The 17,378-nt window shown below is 48.2% G+C and overlaps 1 protein-coding gene across 1 annotated transcript in view; it reads left to right on the plus strand.

Annotated features, from left to right (window-relative positions):
- The window catches only part of LOC140403524 (heparan-alpha-glucosaminide N-acetyltransferase), a 358,411-nt gene extending 342,883 nt beyond the window's left edge, over window positions 1-15,528 (plus strand). Inside the window, exons 16-18 of the mRNA XM_072491483.1 lie at window positions 1,091-1,161; window positions 5,573-5,685; window positions 14,942-15,528. Of these exons, the coding sequence (XP_072347584.1) occupies window positions 1,091-1,161; window positions 5,573-5,685; window positions 14,942-15,123 (366 nt within the window). The 3' untranslated portion in view covers window positions 15,124-15,528. The remainder of the gene's footprint in view (window positions 1-1,090; window positions 1,162-5,572; window positions 5,686-14,941) is intronic.
- Window positions 15,529-17,378: the final 1,850 nt, after the last annotated feature.

A 17,378-nucleotide genomic window follows, 5' to 3' on the forward strand; every position in this document is an offset into this window, starting at 1 on the left:
CCCGAAAGACTCCGACGTTTTCCTCTCACCGCACCTGAGATGTAATAATCCCGTGGCACTATTTAGAAGATGAACGGGAGAGTTCTCCCAAGCCGCCTGGCCAAAGAACATCATTGAGAAAAAAACAGATGATCTGGCCATTATCATATTGATGCTTGTGGAATCTTGCTGTGCGCAAATTGGTCATGCATTTCCAACATTGCAACAGTGACTACACCTCAAAAAGTGCAAAGCATTCTGGGAAGTGCAGAGGTCATGAAAGGTGCTATATTAATGCAAGTCTTCTTTGCTTACAAGGATTCTAGGTTTTAGTCCTGCACTATAACATGCAAAGCCTATTCCCACAAATCCATTACGTGTGTGGATGACCCTTTTGCTGGAGAAGAGCCTGGGCCCGAAAATATGATTCTGCTCATTTAACTTGTGTTCACCTGGGCGGCACAGTGGCGTAATGGTCAGCACGGCGCCGAGGACCCGGGTTCAATCCCGGTCCCGGGTCATCGTCCGAGTGGAGTTTGCACATTCTCCCCGTGTCTGCGTGGGTCTCACCCCCACAACCCAAAAGATGGGAAGGTAGGTGGATTGACCATGCTAAATTGCTCCCTGATCGGGGTAAAAAAATGAATTTGGTACTCTAAATTTATTTAAAAAAAGAATTACTTCTTGATTTAACGTTGCCATTAATAAGAACATTACTTAAGAACTAGGAGCAGGAGTGGGCAATTCAGCCTCTCGAGCTCATACCGCCATTCACTACCATCGTGGCTGAGGAAACATCTGGTACTACATCTTCATTGTCAATGCCTGCTATCATTTTTGAAAAAAATAAGCTGCATTCACCTCGTCCTACTGGGTTTGAATTTGCCCTTTGGGTTTACCTTTTATACTTCAACCCTTCAACCTCTCGGTTATTTTCTTTTTAAGCAACTGTTTGTGTGGTTAATTCGATGCAATATGTTGCTGCATAATCAATGCGAATTGTTAAAAACTGCTGTCAACATCTGTCCACTTGCTGCTGATTCCACCGGCTCACGTGTTTCCTTCCTTTTAACTCTTATTGACCAACTCTGCGTTTGCCCTTTCCCCACAGGGATTTATTTCTGCTGTCCTCACCAAATGTGGGAGGGAGGAAGGATTCATCCCCGTCAATAAAAACCTCTGGTGAGTATTGCTTCCACCTACCGGAAAAATCCACTCCATTGGAAGAGCACAAATGGGAATTCTTTAATTGGAGGTTGTCAGAAGGGTGACTGATATGGGTTTTTCAGGCTGTTAAGGAAAGAAAGACTTGCATTTGTATTACTTCCGAACGCATCGCTCGGAAATATCTCAAAGTGCTTCACACAATCTGCAGGGTAGTGATTGCTGTTCCTTGGGCAGACGCGGCCCTCATTTTCAACATGATCTTATGAACAGCAGTGAGGAAAATTATCACTTAAATCAAAGAAAAAAAGGACGCCTTGCATTTATGTAACGCTGTTCACCTGAAGGAACCCGCGGGCGATTAAAATCTCCATTTTATTTTGAGTACTATTGACTTGACTAATTAAAGCTGAAAGGAAGCACAAGTTTCCTTCCCGAAGGATCCATCGCTTGGAAGCAGCCCATTGCCCCTTAATGTTCTGACAGCAGCACCGGTAGTTTGCTGGTTACTCCATTCCCCTTATTCTGAGCATGGGGACCCTTGCCTGGGCCTGAAAGGGGATGCAAGTTGGACATATAGCTTTTGATATGACTTTTGAGCAGCCTTGCTCCAATATTTATGTGCAGGGAGGGAGAGGGAGGGCGGTTAGCGGCCAGGAAACGACGAGCAAGTTCGGATCGCGCTTGCGTGTACTATAATAATCTTTATTGTCACAAGTAGGCTTACATTAACACTGCAGTGAAGTTACCGTGAAAAGCCCCCAGTCGCCACACTCCGGCGCCTGTTCGGGTACACAGAGGGAGAATTCAGAATGTCCAATTCACCTGACAAGACGTTTTTCGGGACTTGTGGGAGGAAACCGGAGCACCCGGAGGAAACACATGCAGACACGGGGAGAATGTGCAGACTCCGCACAGACAGTGACCCAAGCCGGGAATTGAATCCAGGACCCTGGAGCTGTGAAGCAACAGTGCTAATCACTGTGCTACCCTGCCACCCTAAGGACAGGACCTGATTGAAAGGCCTTCGGGTGGGAAAGCCTGCGGCCCCAGGCCCCAGCCGCCGGGAGCAGAACAGTCAGGTGGGACATGGGGGCAGAGCCAGTCAGGGGTAGGAAGAGATTAGAGTGGTTGGCGCAGTGGGAGGGAGAATCCTTATGGTTAGACTGTGAGGTCTGGGAAAGAGGTTAACTTGCTGATCCTGTGGAAAGCTTTTCTGCTCCCCTTGACCCGTGAGCAACGCAGTAAAGGCATTTGTCTGATGGATCCAACTGTTTTTGCTGAAAGGCTTCACAGTGCCTGCAGAACTGGGGCGGCGATAGTGAGAGGGGGTTGGAGGAGGGGGGGGGGGGGGGGGGGGGGGATGAGCGAGGGGGGAGAGAAGAATGGTATGAAATTAACATTTTAATCAGCAACAGCATTGCTAGCGGCTCTTTAGGACTATTAGTGATTTAGAAATAAGGTTTCAGCGATTGACTTGGACACTTGAACTCATTACAAAAAAATCATTTATGGTCTTTGTCATTTATTCAGTTTTCGTCCTTGTTTCAAATTATTTTGCAGGCGCAACTATCTGATAGCAACCACACAATATCGTATTGTCTATTGATTATCTGCCATCTGAAAAACACGACATGCAGCAAGAGGCAGCAATGTCTTTCCTTTCAATGTCAACTTTCATTAGTGGTCACTTTATGATTGGAGGAATAGGACGATGAAAATTAATACAATTAAATTGTCATGGGCGAGCTAGGGTACGCTGGGCTAATCTCCGGTTTCCAGGGAGTTGGAAGAGAGCTTCTCTATTCTCCTGACCCTCATTCACAGAAAAAAAAGTCTCATCACACTATCTCATTCAGGACGGCTGATGGATATTCTTATATGAATTAAAGGTGCGGTTTTCAGTTTGACTTCTCCTCTCTTCTGGGTTGGGGTGGCGTGCGTTCAAGTCCAATTCAAGGGCGTGGGCTCATGGAGAGACAGAGCGTTGCAACATATTTTAAATCATGAGAAAGCCACCAAGTTTTTAAATATCTAACACTTGAGAGGTGGCTGGTCACTTTAAATGCATCTTTCCGCAACGGCTCGTCTAGCTTGTTATTGTAGCATTGTCTGGAAAGTCAGCAACCAGATGTAAGGAGACATTCAGGTGTTACTATGTCAGCAGCAATCTTGGCCACTTGCTTTACTCTGTGAACAATCAATCGAGCCTGAAGATGTCCAGGTGGCCTTAATGCACCAGTGCCTCGGTCGCATCAAAGCTGGTCGAAGCGGTGGCTAACTTGACCCTTACTTACCGGATAGCTACACTCTCTTCTCCCGTGAGACCTTGCGGGGCATCCAGGGCTTTGATCTCAAAGGCAGGCCCTTGCTTTTCCCAGTTCCTTTGCGTATCACTTCCATGCAAGTGAACACTCATTATAGATCCCCAAGTTATACTGATGTGGCTGGTGGCCCAGGTTTAATATTTTCAGTAATTAGTGAAGTGTCATTTAGTAATGTGAAAAAGAGTAAAAATACGAAAGCTGTTGTATTGCCTCTTACTACTATTTATCTCTCTTTTACTGTGACTGTACCACAATTTGTAGTCTGAAGCACAGTCTGGTACAACATTTATTCTTCTACCAGGTCGAAGAGTCCCTGAGATGCTCATTTACTATCTAGTAATGTGACCATAATGGTCTTTGGAGTTATGAAAGGTTTAATATGGTAAATGTTTCCACTTGTGGGGTCTCCAAAGCTAGGGGCCACAAATATATGAAAGGCCTTAATGAATTCAATCATCAGATAGGACCGAAGAATGATGAGAATGTGGAACTTGCTATAACAGGGAGTAGATGAGGCGAAAAGTAGAAATGCATATAAGGGAATTTATCACTGAGGTGAGGTGGAATTGGATGGGAGGAGGCCACCTGTGGAGCATATACACAATGTGGGAGCAAAATGCTAGATTCTGTGCTGGAAATTCTCGGTAGTAATTGCATATAAGTTGCTGTTCAACCCAGATTGTGTGTGTGTGTGTGCGTAGGCCACAATTTAATCCTTAGGGAGTGAGGGCTAAATCATGGATGGCAGAGCAGGCTGGAGGGGCTGAATTGCCTGTCCTGCTACTATTCTTACAGCACTTATCCTTACAGGACTGGTCCTCCTTGATGAGAGAAATATTTGGTAACAGGAAAAACCAAAACAATCCTGTCTTTGGGATGGGATGTTAACTAAGGCTTCACGTGGATGAAGGTATTAAAGACATGGCATAGTGGCACAGTGGTTAGCACTGCTGCCACGCAGCGCCAGGGATCCGGGTTCAATTTAGGCCTTGGGTGACCGTATGGAGTTTGCACATTCTCCCTGCGTCTGTGTGGGTTTCCTCCGGGTTCCCTGGTTTCCCACAGTCCAAAGATGTGCAGGTTAGGTGGATTGACCGTGATAAATTACCCTTTAGTGTCCGGGGAGAAGGAGGGAGGGAGAGGGTGGGTGAGTCGGCCTGGGTGGGGTGCTCTTTTGGAGGGTCAGTGCAGACTCAATGGGCCGAATGGCCTCCTTCTGCACTGTAGGGATACTATGACCCCCAGGGCACTATTCAAAAGCAAAATAGGGGGTTCTTGCAGTGTCCTGTCCAGTCTTTCCTCTCAAGCAATAGATAAACTAAGTATTCATCTTATTGCTGTTTATGGGGCCACATTTGCCGTAATAATTCACTGCACTTCAATGTACTTCAACATTGGCGAAGTGTTTCTGTGAGATGTGATGAATTGTTACACCAAACTTACATTTTATTTCCACATTCAAAGCTGCAACTCTCTGATCTGGTACTTCCACTGGGGAGTGCATCTTGGGAGACCATGGAGACATGCCCAATACCTTTGCCCTATTCGTTGATTTGAATATGCTGCCCATGATCACGATTCTCTCTGGATACCAGCATTACCCCTTTGAATTGGTACTTGCTTCAGAATTCTGATTCTTGTCCAGTTTGTCCATTTACCGTCATTTGTGATGAGATTGGCAAAGCTGGTGTTGTTCCCCTCGGGGAAGGTGAGAGGAACTTTGGCAGAGGTGCTGAAAACCGTGGGAGGACCAGACAGAGTGCAGAGGGAGAAATGTTCCCGTTTTGTTCCGGGCCATGAGCCAGCGAGAGGACGCCGATTCAGTGCGATTGCCAAAAGACCAACCAGAGGCGATGTGAGGATAAGCATCTTTAGGCAGGGAGTGGTTAAGATCTGGAGTGCCGCGTCCTGCCTGGGCGCTGGGGGGAAGAATTAAATTGTACCTTCCAAACGGGGATTGGGTAATTATCTTGAGGATGGACAGGGTTACGGGGAGTGGGACTGGCTGAGTTGCTCTCACAGAGGGCTGGCACCCTCACAATGGGACGAATGGCCACCTTCCGAGTTGTAACAGGTTCTGTTTCGTCATTTTTGCTCTTTAGGTCCCTATCGTTCATCACCACAACCGGCTGCTTCTCTTTCATTCTGCTGGGCTTGATGTATTACATTATTGACATTAAGGAATGGTGGGGTGGAGAGCCATTCATCTTTCCAGGTAAGCAGCAGGACCCATCTCCATGTTCTCCACACTACATCCTAAAGCTCAGGAGCCAAGCAGTAAGAACCTCGAACATCATTTGCAAGTTCATGTTGTTTCGAGGGGAAGGGCTCGGGATAATTTCAAAGCCAAAATAGAAGTATAGAAAATAGGAACAGGAGTAGGCCCTTCGAGCCTTCCCCACCCTTCAATATGATCGTGGGTGATCCTCTATCTCAAAGCCATACTTTTGTGCTCTCCATAATAACCCTTGACAAGTTGAGAGTCCAGGGGCTGGATTCTCCGTTAGGGAGACCATGGGTGGGTTTCTTCCTCCCGCCGCTCCGGATTTCTGGTTGGGCACGCCGTCGGGATTCTCCGTTTTGCCAGCTGGGCAATGGGGTTTCCATCAGAGACCCCCATCAGACCCTCCCAACCACCTGACTCGGCGCAACAAGGTCGTTAAATCTCGTGAGAGGCCTCGTGTGTGATTTGGGCCGCTTGGAACTCCTCGTGAGATCTAACGTGATATCGCGAGAGGTTGTGATCTGGATTTTGCCCTCACATGGCAGGCAGTGTCAAGCCGTCTGGGTGCCAGATTGCCTGTGCCAGCAATCGGGCCTGAGGTGCACTTAAGAGGGGGGGGGGGGTTCGAGGACTTCCTAAGTGGTAGGTTGAAGCAGTGGGGGCATCCGGAGGTTGCGATGTGGTGTTTGAAATGAAATGAAAATCGCTTATTGTCACAAGTAGGCTTCAATGAAGTTACTGTGAAAAGCCCCTAGTCGCCACATTCCAGCACCTGTTCTGGGAGGATGTTACGGAATTGTACCGTGCTGTTGGCCTGCCTTGGTCTGCTTTCAAAGCCAGTGATTTAGCCCTGTGCTAAACAGCCCCTGAGGGGGCTTGAGAGACCAGGGTGGCATTTAAAAATGGCGCCTGATCTCTTCCTGCTAAGCTCATCAGTGCAGGAAGTGAGGTCAGTGCTGCCTTGGCGGGATGTTTGAGACCGAGACCAGAAAAAAAAGAGTGTCACATTTGATAGGGGGTCATTCTCAGTGCTGTAGGCGTCAGGAACAACTCCGCTATATGTGCCCACAAACGGGACTGTTTTGTGGGCATTAAATCGCGCCCCATGGTGGACTCTACATGTGATTTTCCATCCAGTCTGCATGCTTGCAATTAGTTGATATTTCCTTTCAATCGTTATATCGTGCATGCAAAAGAATTTATCTGCCATGTATTTTGTAGAGGGTGGGTTTGTCTTTTGGATGGGGCAGTGGCATTTAATGTTGTGCATAGATCATAAGATCATAAGACATAGGAGCAGAATTAGGCCACTTGGCCCATCGAGTCTGCTCCGCCATTCAATCATGGCTGATATTTTTCTCATCCCCATTCTCCTGCCTTCTCCCCATCGCCCCTGATCCCCTTGTTAATCAGGAACCTATCTATCTCTGTCTTAAAGACACTCAGTGATTTGGCCTCCAAATTCACCACCCTCTGGCTGAAGAAGTTCCTCCTCATCTCTATTTTAAAGGATCGTCCCTTTAGTCTGAGATGGTGTCCCTGGTTCTAGTTTCTCCTACAAGTGGAAATATCCGCTCCACGTCCATTCTATCCTGGCCTCGCAGTATCCTGTAAGTTTCAATAAGATCCCCCCTCATCCTTCTAAACTCTGAGTACAGACCCAGAGTCCTCAACCGTTCCTCATACGGCAAGCTCTTCATTCCAGGGATCATTCTTGTGAACCTCCTCTGGACCCTTTCCAAGGCCAGCACATCCTTCCTTCGATACGGGGCCCAAAACGAGGAGTGCAGGAGCTACAGGGAATGGAAGTGCATGCCTTGGGGCGCAACCCCTTCCATCCGAAAACGTCCCCCCGCACTCCTGCGGTACCTTGGGCGAGGCAACGCCCGGACCGACGCCAGTGGCCGTCAGACATTCCTCCCCGAATGGAGCCTTCTCCAGAACCAATGGATGAGGAGCCATGTCCGTGTCAGAATTGTAGGCGCCGACCCCATCGCGGACGGCGGTCCTGGGGGCGCCAGAGGCGCCGTCGTTCTGACCGAAACTGGGACCAGCCCAGGGACCGTAACTGGGACCAGCCCAGGGGCCGTACCTTCCATGTGGATGAACCTGCGGCGACTACTCCTGAGGACGTGGAGACGGAGGACGACTGCCTGCAGCTGCATTGTGTGGCAGCTCCCCGTGTGGCCCCCATTAAGGTGACAGTACGGGTCAATGGCCACCCGCTTGAGATGGAGTTGGACACTGGCGCAGCGGTCTCCGTGATTGCCCAGAGGACATTCGACCGCATCAAGCAGGGTATACAGACCCTTACATTAACCGACTCACAGGCCAGGTTGGCCACCTACACGGGGGAACCACTGGACATTGCAGGAACTACAATGACCCCTGTTGTTTATGGACGCCAGGAGGGGTGTTTCCCACTTATCGTGGTGCGCGGCCATGGGCCCAGCCTGTTGGGTCGGGACTGGTTGCGCCATTTGCGGTTGCAATGGCAGCACATCCTCCAAACAGTTTCTGAAGGGTTGACTGAGGTGCTAGGACGATACCCAGATGTATTCCAGCCTGGTTTGGGGAAAATAAAAGGGGCCGTATCCCGTATCCAAGTCGAACCAGGAGCCACGCTGCGCTATTTCCAGGCGCGCCCGGTGCCTTACGCCTTGCTCGAGAAGGTACAAGGGGAGCTCACTCGTTTGGAGAGTTTGGGTATTATCAGGCCCGTCAGTTTTGCTGACTGGGCAGCACCAATTGTACCTGTAATGTACCTGCCAGATGCCACAGTTCGCTTGTGTGGCGACTATAAACTTACAGTGAATACGGCTTCCCGACTCGACCGATATCCAATGCCTCGTATAGAGGATCTCTACGCGAAGCTTGCAGGTGGATTCTCGTTCACAAAATTAGATATGAGTCACGCCTACCTGCAGTTGGAGCTGGACCCTGCCTCCCGACCATCTGTAACGATTAATACACATCGGGGCCTGTATGAATATACACGGTTGCCCTTTGGAGTATCCTCTGCCTGCGCAATTTTTCAACGTGTTATGGAGGGCATTTTGAGAGGTTTACCACGTGTTGCTGTCTACTTAGATGACGTTTTGATTACAGGGACGTCAAAGCAGGAACATTTGGAAAATCTGGAGGCTGTCCTTAGACGCTTTTCGGAGGCTGGAGTCCGTTTACGTCGCACAAAGTACGTATTTCAGGCAAAGGAAGTAGTCTACCTAGGTTATCGGGTGGACCGCAAAGGTTTGCACCCCGTCGCAGAGAAGGTGCATGCGATTCAACAGGCCCCCGCCCCTATTACGGGAAGTTCCTCCCCAATCTGGCAACTACGCTGGCCCCTTTGCACTTTCTGCTAAAGAAAAATCACACCTGGGTTTGGGGTCAGCCGCAAGAAACCGCTTTCCGGCGGGTAAAGCAACAATTGTCGTCATCTGGGTTACTAACCCACTATGATCCTGGAAAGTCTTTGCTCGTCACATGTGATGCATCCCCGTATGGTATTGGGGCCGTCCTGTCCCACAAGATGGAGAACGGGGCCGAACGACCGATAGCTTTCGCCTCCTGCACATTGACTGCAGCGGAGAAAAAGTACGCGCAGATAGAGAAGGAGGGCCTGGCAGTGGTTTTTGCGGTGAAAGGCTTCCACCAGTACGTGTATGGCCGCCATTTCACTATCGTGACTGATCATAAGCCTCTGCTGGGACTTTTCAGAGAGGATAAGCCAATACCGCCTATTGCTTCCGCACGGATCCAGCGCTGGGCTTTTTTGCTTGCTGCATACGAGTATTCTCTGGAGCACAAACCAGGTACGCAGATAGCGAATGCAGACGCACTGAGCCAATTGCCTTTATCGCCCCATGTCGACCCCCACGACCGGTGAGGTGGTTGCAACCCTAAATTTTATGGACACCTTGCCTGTCACGGCATCACAGATCCGTGAGTGGACCCAGACGGAGCCAGTCCTATCAAAGGTTCGGCACATAGTCCTGTATGGTGGGCAGCATAGACAGCTCCCAGGCGAGTTGCGGGCATTTTCCTCCAAGCTGTCAGAATTCAGCGTGGAAGACGGCATCCTCTTGTGGGGGACGCGTGTGATTGTCCCGGAAAAAGGCCAGGAGCTGATACTAACAGACTTGCACAATGGGCACCCAGGTCTGACCAAAATGAAAATGTTGGCCCGGAGTTATGTCTGGTGGCCAGGCCTCGACACCGACATTGAGAAGGTGGCCCAAAACTGCTCCATTTGCCAGGAGCATCAGGAGCTTCTGCCGGCCGCGCCCCTACATCACTGGGAATGGCCAGGGCGGCCTTGGGCACGCTTGCATGCAGATTTCGCAGGCCCTTTTCAAGGATCCATGTTCCTTCTATTAATTGACGTCCAGTCTAAATGGCTAGAGGTGCAAACGATGCAGGGGACAACGTCCTGCGCAACAATTGAAAAGATGCGTTTGACTTTTCGTACGCATGGCCCCCCCGAGGTGCTGGTCACGGATAACGGCACTCCATTCACGAGTGAGGAGTTTGCGAGGTTCACGAAGATGAACGGCATATGCCATATCCACACTGCCCCTTACCACCCGGCTTCAAATGGGTTGGCAGAGCGCGCAGTGCAGACATTCAAAAGAGGCCTAAAGAAGCAGTCTTCCGGATCAATGGACATGAGACTGGCTTGCTTTTTGTTTATGTATAGGACCACCCCCCATGCGGTGACTGGGGTAGCTCCCGCAGAACTCCTAATGGGCCGGAGACTTCGCACCCGCCTTAGTATGGTTTTCCCGGACATTGGCGCAAAAGTACACCGCACACAAGAACGGCAGGGTCAGGGATTTTCTCGGCATCGGCCGATTCGGCAGTTTGCGCCCGGTGACCTAGTGTTCGTTCGGAATTTTGCTGGTGGTGCCCAGTGGGTTCCTGGCGTAATCTTTCGCCAAACGGGCCCTATATCTTACCAGGTGCAAGCCCAGGGTCGTCTCCAGTGCAAACATGTAGACCACGTTCGGTCCAGAAGAGTATCCCCTCAAAAGATTCCCCGCCCCCGGAGCTCATTTCTACAGCCGCAGAGACCAGAGACAAGGGAAGGTAGTCCTCACAATCTTCCACTGGTGCCTCACTCGAAGCCTGCGCAGGTTGTTACGGGACCGAATGGAGATAGAGACGCTGACATGATGGAGGCAGCAGACTCTGACTCCGAGGTGGAGACACAAGATGCATCAGAGGGGGAATCCTCGGGTCCACGGGCCGTGGATGTACAACCGTTGCGCCGTTCATCATGGAAGCGCCGGTCTCCGTCTCGTTACACGCTGCCTGATCCAGCGCCGCGTGCAAATGGTGTCCGGCCTGCGGCAAAACGAGTCCGACGCCCTCCTTCGCCAGGGTCTTCGGTGGATTCCTTGGACTTTGGGGGGAGGGATGTTATAACCTGCCTGCTTACCATTGGCTGGGGACTAATGACAATCCCACAATCCTGTGGGAGTATGAGCTTCCCCAATGAGGGGGCGGAGAAACCACGAGTAAACTCCAAGTATAAATAAAGCTGGCCAGTTTAGGAACCAGTGTGCAGCAAGGGAAGTTGCTGCTGCTGTTATATATGTATGTTATTGTAAATAAATGTTATTACTTTGTATCCTTAAAACACGTGCTGGATTCTTCGTGGCCCTCACAAAAATAGCTGAGAGCTCTAGCAACGGAGACTCATGACTTGATCCCAGATTTTGTGCTCATACTGCCTGTGCTGTCAGCTATCAGCGACACACAAGAATAAGCCATTGTGGTGGCGCTTCGTCCAATCTCGCTCACTGCCTCGCTCTCCCCGCAGCTGCTTCTTTTGGGCTCCTCTGGTGCCCCAATGAAAATCGGAAGCTTCCCCAAGAGGACGCACGAAACCGTGATGCACAGAATGAGAAATAGGAGGGAAAGAAGTCCGTTTTTTATTTGTTTAAATGCGCGTTAAAGCATGCAATGCAATGAAAGTTGTAACTGCTCTGCCCAGCAGTGACTCTCCCCAAAGTCTTGGAAAATAAAAGTTCACTCCAGGGTCTGACAGGGAGCCTGTTCTGGTTGTTTTAAATGATAGCAGATGGACTATAGAACGTTTAATGAGGAAAGAGAATGATTCTGAAGCAGCTATTTTCTGTCTGTCTAATGCAGTTAGGAAACGCATCTTTTGCAGTGAGTTGGCCCAGTGCCTCTGTACGGTGAAGTCCGTGTGACTGCCATAAGCACTGATGTCATCAAGTGTAGCTTATTGATGTAAATGTACAGCTCTGTGTTCCATATCCATGCTCAGCCTTGAACAGAGCAATGAAACACAGTTATAGGAAACAATTGACAAATCACTTTTTAAAAAGTGTTTAAAATTAGGAAGGTTTCTAAGAGAATAAGTAGCGAAAATGTATTTCCAATAACAAGCTCAGGGTTGCTACCAGGAGTGTATTGGGGGACATTGCAAAGGTATTTTGTCCACACAGGGTTGCTGGAACAAATGGCTTTTAAAGCTGATTCAGTCGTGCCATTTAGAAGGAACCAGGTAAAAATTTGAAGCGCAAAGTTATTAAAGGATATCGGGAAAGATAAGAGAAGTGTTATTAGATTATATATCTCTGATACAGCATCCCGCTCTGGCACAGGGACAATGTACCAAATGGCAACCTTTTGTCCCCAACCTTTGATGGTTCTCGGCCGTAGATTCTTTGGAACTGCTGCTTCTCCGATGCCATTCCTTTGTTTCTGGCAAATTTACAGCAGTGGAACAGGAGCAGTCCCAAGGAATTTCCCAGCCTGGGACCTGGCCAATATCCTGTACAAAGTAACCAAAATCTCACTGATAGACTGACAGCCTTTCCTGACAGGTTGCACTGTCAGGGTAGCACAGTGAGTAGCACTGTTGCTTCACAGCTCCAGGGTCCCAGGTTCGAATCCCGGCTTGGGTCACTGTCTGTGCGGAGTCTGCACGTTCTTCCCGTGTCTGCTTGGGTTTCCTCCGGGTGCTCCGGTTTCCTCCCACAATCCAAAGATGTGCAGGCTAGGTGGATTGGCCGTGCTAAATTGCCCCTAGTGCCCCCCAAAAAGGTTGGGTGGGGTTGCTGGGTTACGGGGATGGGGTGGGAGTGTGGGCTTGGGTAGGGTGCTCTTTCCAAGGGCCGATGCAGACTCGATGGGCCAAATGGCCCCCTTCTACACTGTAAATTCTATGATTCTAAGTTTACTCCGTGCTGGGGGTTCATCCACAACAGGAAAAGAGAGAAGAAGTATTTTCACCCACAAGGTCATTAGAAGTTGGAATTCAAGTGAGGCAGTCACAATGACATCATTTAAGAAGGAATGTGCTGGGTCTTTGCCTGTGGGTGAGATCAGAACGAGGGGTCATAAATATAATCAGTTGTAACATTTTCCCTGCTATTGATGTCAGGCTAACCTGCCTACATATCCCACTTTCTTTCTCTCCCTCCCTTCGTAGATAGCGGGCTTACGTTTGCTGCTGTCCAATCCATGGGGATTGTACCAGCATCCAAGGAATTCTGGAAGATCAAAACCAATTCCAGTCTTTCTGTAGTTGCACCTTTGAAAACCCTAGGATGCATGCCATCAGATCCAGGAGATTTGCCAACTTCAAGTCCCAGTCATTTCTCCATTTGTGTAAGCAATGTAGTAAGATAATTACTGAAAAAATGCAATAGGGAATTCACGAGAAACATCTTTCCCCCAGTGTTTTTTAAAATGTGAAACTTGTTACTACATGTAGTGTTTTGAGGTGAATAGCATTGGCTAAGTCACGGGGAAGCTAGATAAGGGCATAGTGAGGTAATGAAGTATATTGTTATGGGCCAGGGTTTAGAGAACCTCAAAGTGTATCATGGAGTTCACCTGACCCACAACTTTTAATAGATTGTGGTATGGGGGGCACACGGTCCACTCTACAGGTGTGGGACAGCAGAAATGGAAAAGTATTTTTTAAAAGCAAAACAATGTTTATTCTATGAACTCAAGTTAACCTTTTTAAAACATACAGTGAACATCTTAGCAACCATTAATTCAAATATAACCCCCAAAGACTACAACACTATGTAATTCTTAAAGCTTCCCAAACAACATCCAGAAGACAGAAGAAACACCTTTTAACAGAAGCACATTAGGTTTACATTCACTACTGAGAACATTTATAATTCTGAATTCACCAAATGATCAAGAGATAGTCTTTTGATGGCAGAGAGAACAGCAGTACACCTGCTTGGTCTGGCTTCAGCTCCAACACTGAAAACTAAACTAAAACACACCCTGCAGCCTGCTCAAAAACGAAAGTAAAAAGCTGACAGACAGCCCAGCTCCACCCACTCTCTGACATCACTGCAGTCGTAAACACCCATTTCTTAAAGGTAGTCTCACTACAGATATTTATATACACACCCATTTATAAACACCCATTTCTTAAAGGTACTCTCACACGACAATATGTTCATGGGTTCATTGAGGGACGTGAGGGTTGTGAGCAGCATGAACATCTGCGTGGATCTGTTGGGTCAGATGATCTATTTTGCGCTGTAAATGCTTTGTAACTAGAATACTTTGTAATAAAATGGCAGAGAAATGAAACGCCATCGAGTAGACTAGTATTTCTTCTGGCATTCACTGGATTCCTGCTGTAACTCCAGTGGAAACCAGCACAATTCATAAGGAAACTTAGTTTGCTGGGAGTTCATCTGCCAGCTGCTCGATTGAGGCACTGAACGGCAAAGACAGGTGCATAGACCCCTGTACGGGCGGAAGTGGACACTCATGGCAAGGCAACATGAACTTTCAACGAACATGAGCTATTGCGTTGTCCCTTTTGCGCTGAAGGAGAGATGGTTAAAATCTTGGGGCAGGGAGCTGGGAAATCTCTCTCCCTCTGCCTCTCCCTTCCTTCATTAGCTTCAGCCATCAGGCACTGAGTGAGGGTAAGTGCTGAAGACACAAAATATTTGGGGAAGAGAAAGGAAAATGTGAGAGTGGGACTGGCTGACAGAACGGTCAAAGAGGATGTGTGTTTGTTTAAGGAGGCTTTTGAAAGGCAGGGAGGAAAATTAGTTTGGGAAGAGAATTCCAGGTGGTAGGAAGCGTGGTTAATGAAAATTAGCCACCAGTGGGAAAGCAGGGAGAACAGGGGACCCGTGGGATGTACATGGCGAGCGAGGATGATAGAGCGAGGCTGTGGAGTGAATTGAAGACCAGTCCTAATCCTTTTTTGTCCTCTGTTACTGAATAGGAATGAATTCAATCTTTGTGTATGTCGGCCATTCTGTACTGGGTTGGTACTTCCCATTCAGCTGGCAAATGAAACACGAGAATACACATGCTGAGCGCCTCCTCCAGGACCTAGTGGGAACAGCGATCTGGGTGCTCATCGCATACATGCTGTACAGAAAGAAATTCTTCTTAAAAATCTAACTTTAGCAGGAATAAATGGAATGTATGTTGGAGCATGCAATTAAAATAACACCATTGTATTATTTTGTTAACATCCTTTATTTCTCAAATGTAAGCGACCTTTACTTGTGCCCCTTGACTCCAGTACAATCTGTACAGCAAGATCCTCTAGGAGTCTCTGCCCATCAATACAGGCTGTGTGAATTAGAATCATCCGTCGATCTGGCTAACTGAATAGTATTTCTCATCATGTTAACCTCTAGAATCTTCGCGATGAAAACTGTAAAGCAGTAGCTGTGATACAGGCCAATAAATTGTTTGTTGGGGAAGGGATTTTTGTGTTTGTAAAGCTGAAGACTGTTGATAATTAGAAGGAGCTATTTTTCCACTTTTAGTATCAAATGAAATAAAAGTAGAACTTGTTTATTTCTTGCACCTCATCAAATTACTCAAACATTCCGATTTTCTTTGAAGTGCAGTGATTGCTGTTTTGTTAGCAAGCTTGGATCTGTAGCAGACATTAAAGCTTCCTGTACACCACCCTGACGTAATATAATTGTAATCGGGAACTAAAAAATCTTATTGCAGCAACATGACATTTCCACATTATTGAGAACAGTTGGGATGTTGGTAATGTCACTGAAATAGAAATCCAGAGGCTTAGACCTTTCTAGAGGCACAAGTCCTTGGCAGCCTGTGGAATTTAGAATTTAATTAATTAATAATAATCTGAAACTAAAAGCTAGTTTCAGTAATAGTGATCACGGAGCTACTGGATTGTTGTAAAAGCCCATCTCTTTCATTAATGTCCTTCAGAGAAGGAAACCTGCCACCCTTACAAGGTCAGGCTTACATCTGACTCCAGATCCACAGCAATGCAGTTAGTTGACTCTTAACAGCCCCCTGGAATTAAGGGTCTGGTGTGTGATGAAATACTCTCCACTTGCCTGGATGAGTGCACCTCCAACAACACTCAAGAAGCTCAACACCATCCAGGAGACAGCAACCCCGCTTGATCAACACCCCACCAGTACCTTAGCCACCCACTCTGTTCTACCACTGACACACAATGACAGCAATGTGTACCATTTGCAAGATGCACTCGCCAAGGTTCCTTTGACTGCATGTTTCAAACCTGTGACCTGTGTTACTGAGAAGGACAAGGGCAGCAGATGGGGAACACCACCACCTGCAAGTTCCGTCCATGTCACCTGCATCCTGACCTGGAAATATATCTCCGTCCTTCACTGTCGCTGGGTCAAAATCCTGGAACTCCCTTTCCAACAGCTCAGTGGGTGTACCTACACCACATGGACTGCAGGGGTTCAAGAAGGCTGCTCACCATCACCGTCCTAGGGGCAATTAGGGATGGACAATAAATACTAGCCTACTATGCCCACCTCCCATGAAATTTTTTTTAAAATGGAAGCTGCTCAGTCTGGGGGTTGGTTAGCTCAGTTGGTTGGATGGCTGGTTTGTGATGTAGAGCAACACTAACGGCATGGGTTCAATTCCCGCACCATCTGAGGTTATTCATGAAGACCTTTCCTTCTCAAACTCGCCCCTCGACTGAGGTGTGATGAACTTCTGGTTAAATCACCGCCAGTCAACACTCAAAGGGGAGAGCAGCTTATGATCCTCTGGTAACATTCCATTAATGCTGCAATGAAGTTACTGTGAAAAGCCCCTAGTCGACATATTCCGGCGCCTATTCGGGTACACGAGGGAGAATTCAGAATGTCCAATTCACCTAACAGCACGTCTTTCGCGACTTGTGGGAGGAAACCAGAGCACCCGGAGTAAACACCCAGGCAGACACAGGGAGAACTTTCAGACTCTGCACAGACAGCGACACAAGCCGGGAATCGAACCCAGGACCCTGGCGCTGTGAAGCAACAGTGCTGCTCACTGTGCTATCGTGCTGCCCACTGTGCTACCGTGCTGCCCACTGTGCTACCGTGCTGCCCACTGTGCTATCGTGCTGCCCACTGTGCTATCGTGCTGCCCACTGTGCTATCGTGCTGCCCACTGTGCTACCGTGCTGCCCACTGTGCTATCGTGCTGCCCACTGTGCTACCGTGCTGCCCACTGTGCTATCGTGCTGCCCACTGTGCTACCCTGCTGCCCACATTTACATTTATAGTCAGGATCCCACAAATGATTGAAAAAAATCTGGATTGTGAATTTAGTGTCAAATGCTGGATTGTTCTTTTATGTTAGAATTGTGTCAATTGGAATGGGCTGTTTACTTCAGGTCTATCCAACAGCCCATAATC

Source organism: Scyliorhinus torazame, chromosome 28 (assembly GCF_047496885.1).
Source record: "Scyliorhinus torazame isolate Kashiwa2021f chromosome 28, sScyTor2.1, whole genome shotgun sequence".
In the NCBI taxonomy this organism is placed as follows: domain Eukaryota; kingdom Metazoa; phylum Chordata; class Chondrichthyes; order Carcharhiniformes; family Scyliorhinidae; genus Scyliorhinus; species Scyliorhinus torazame.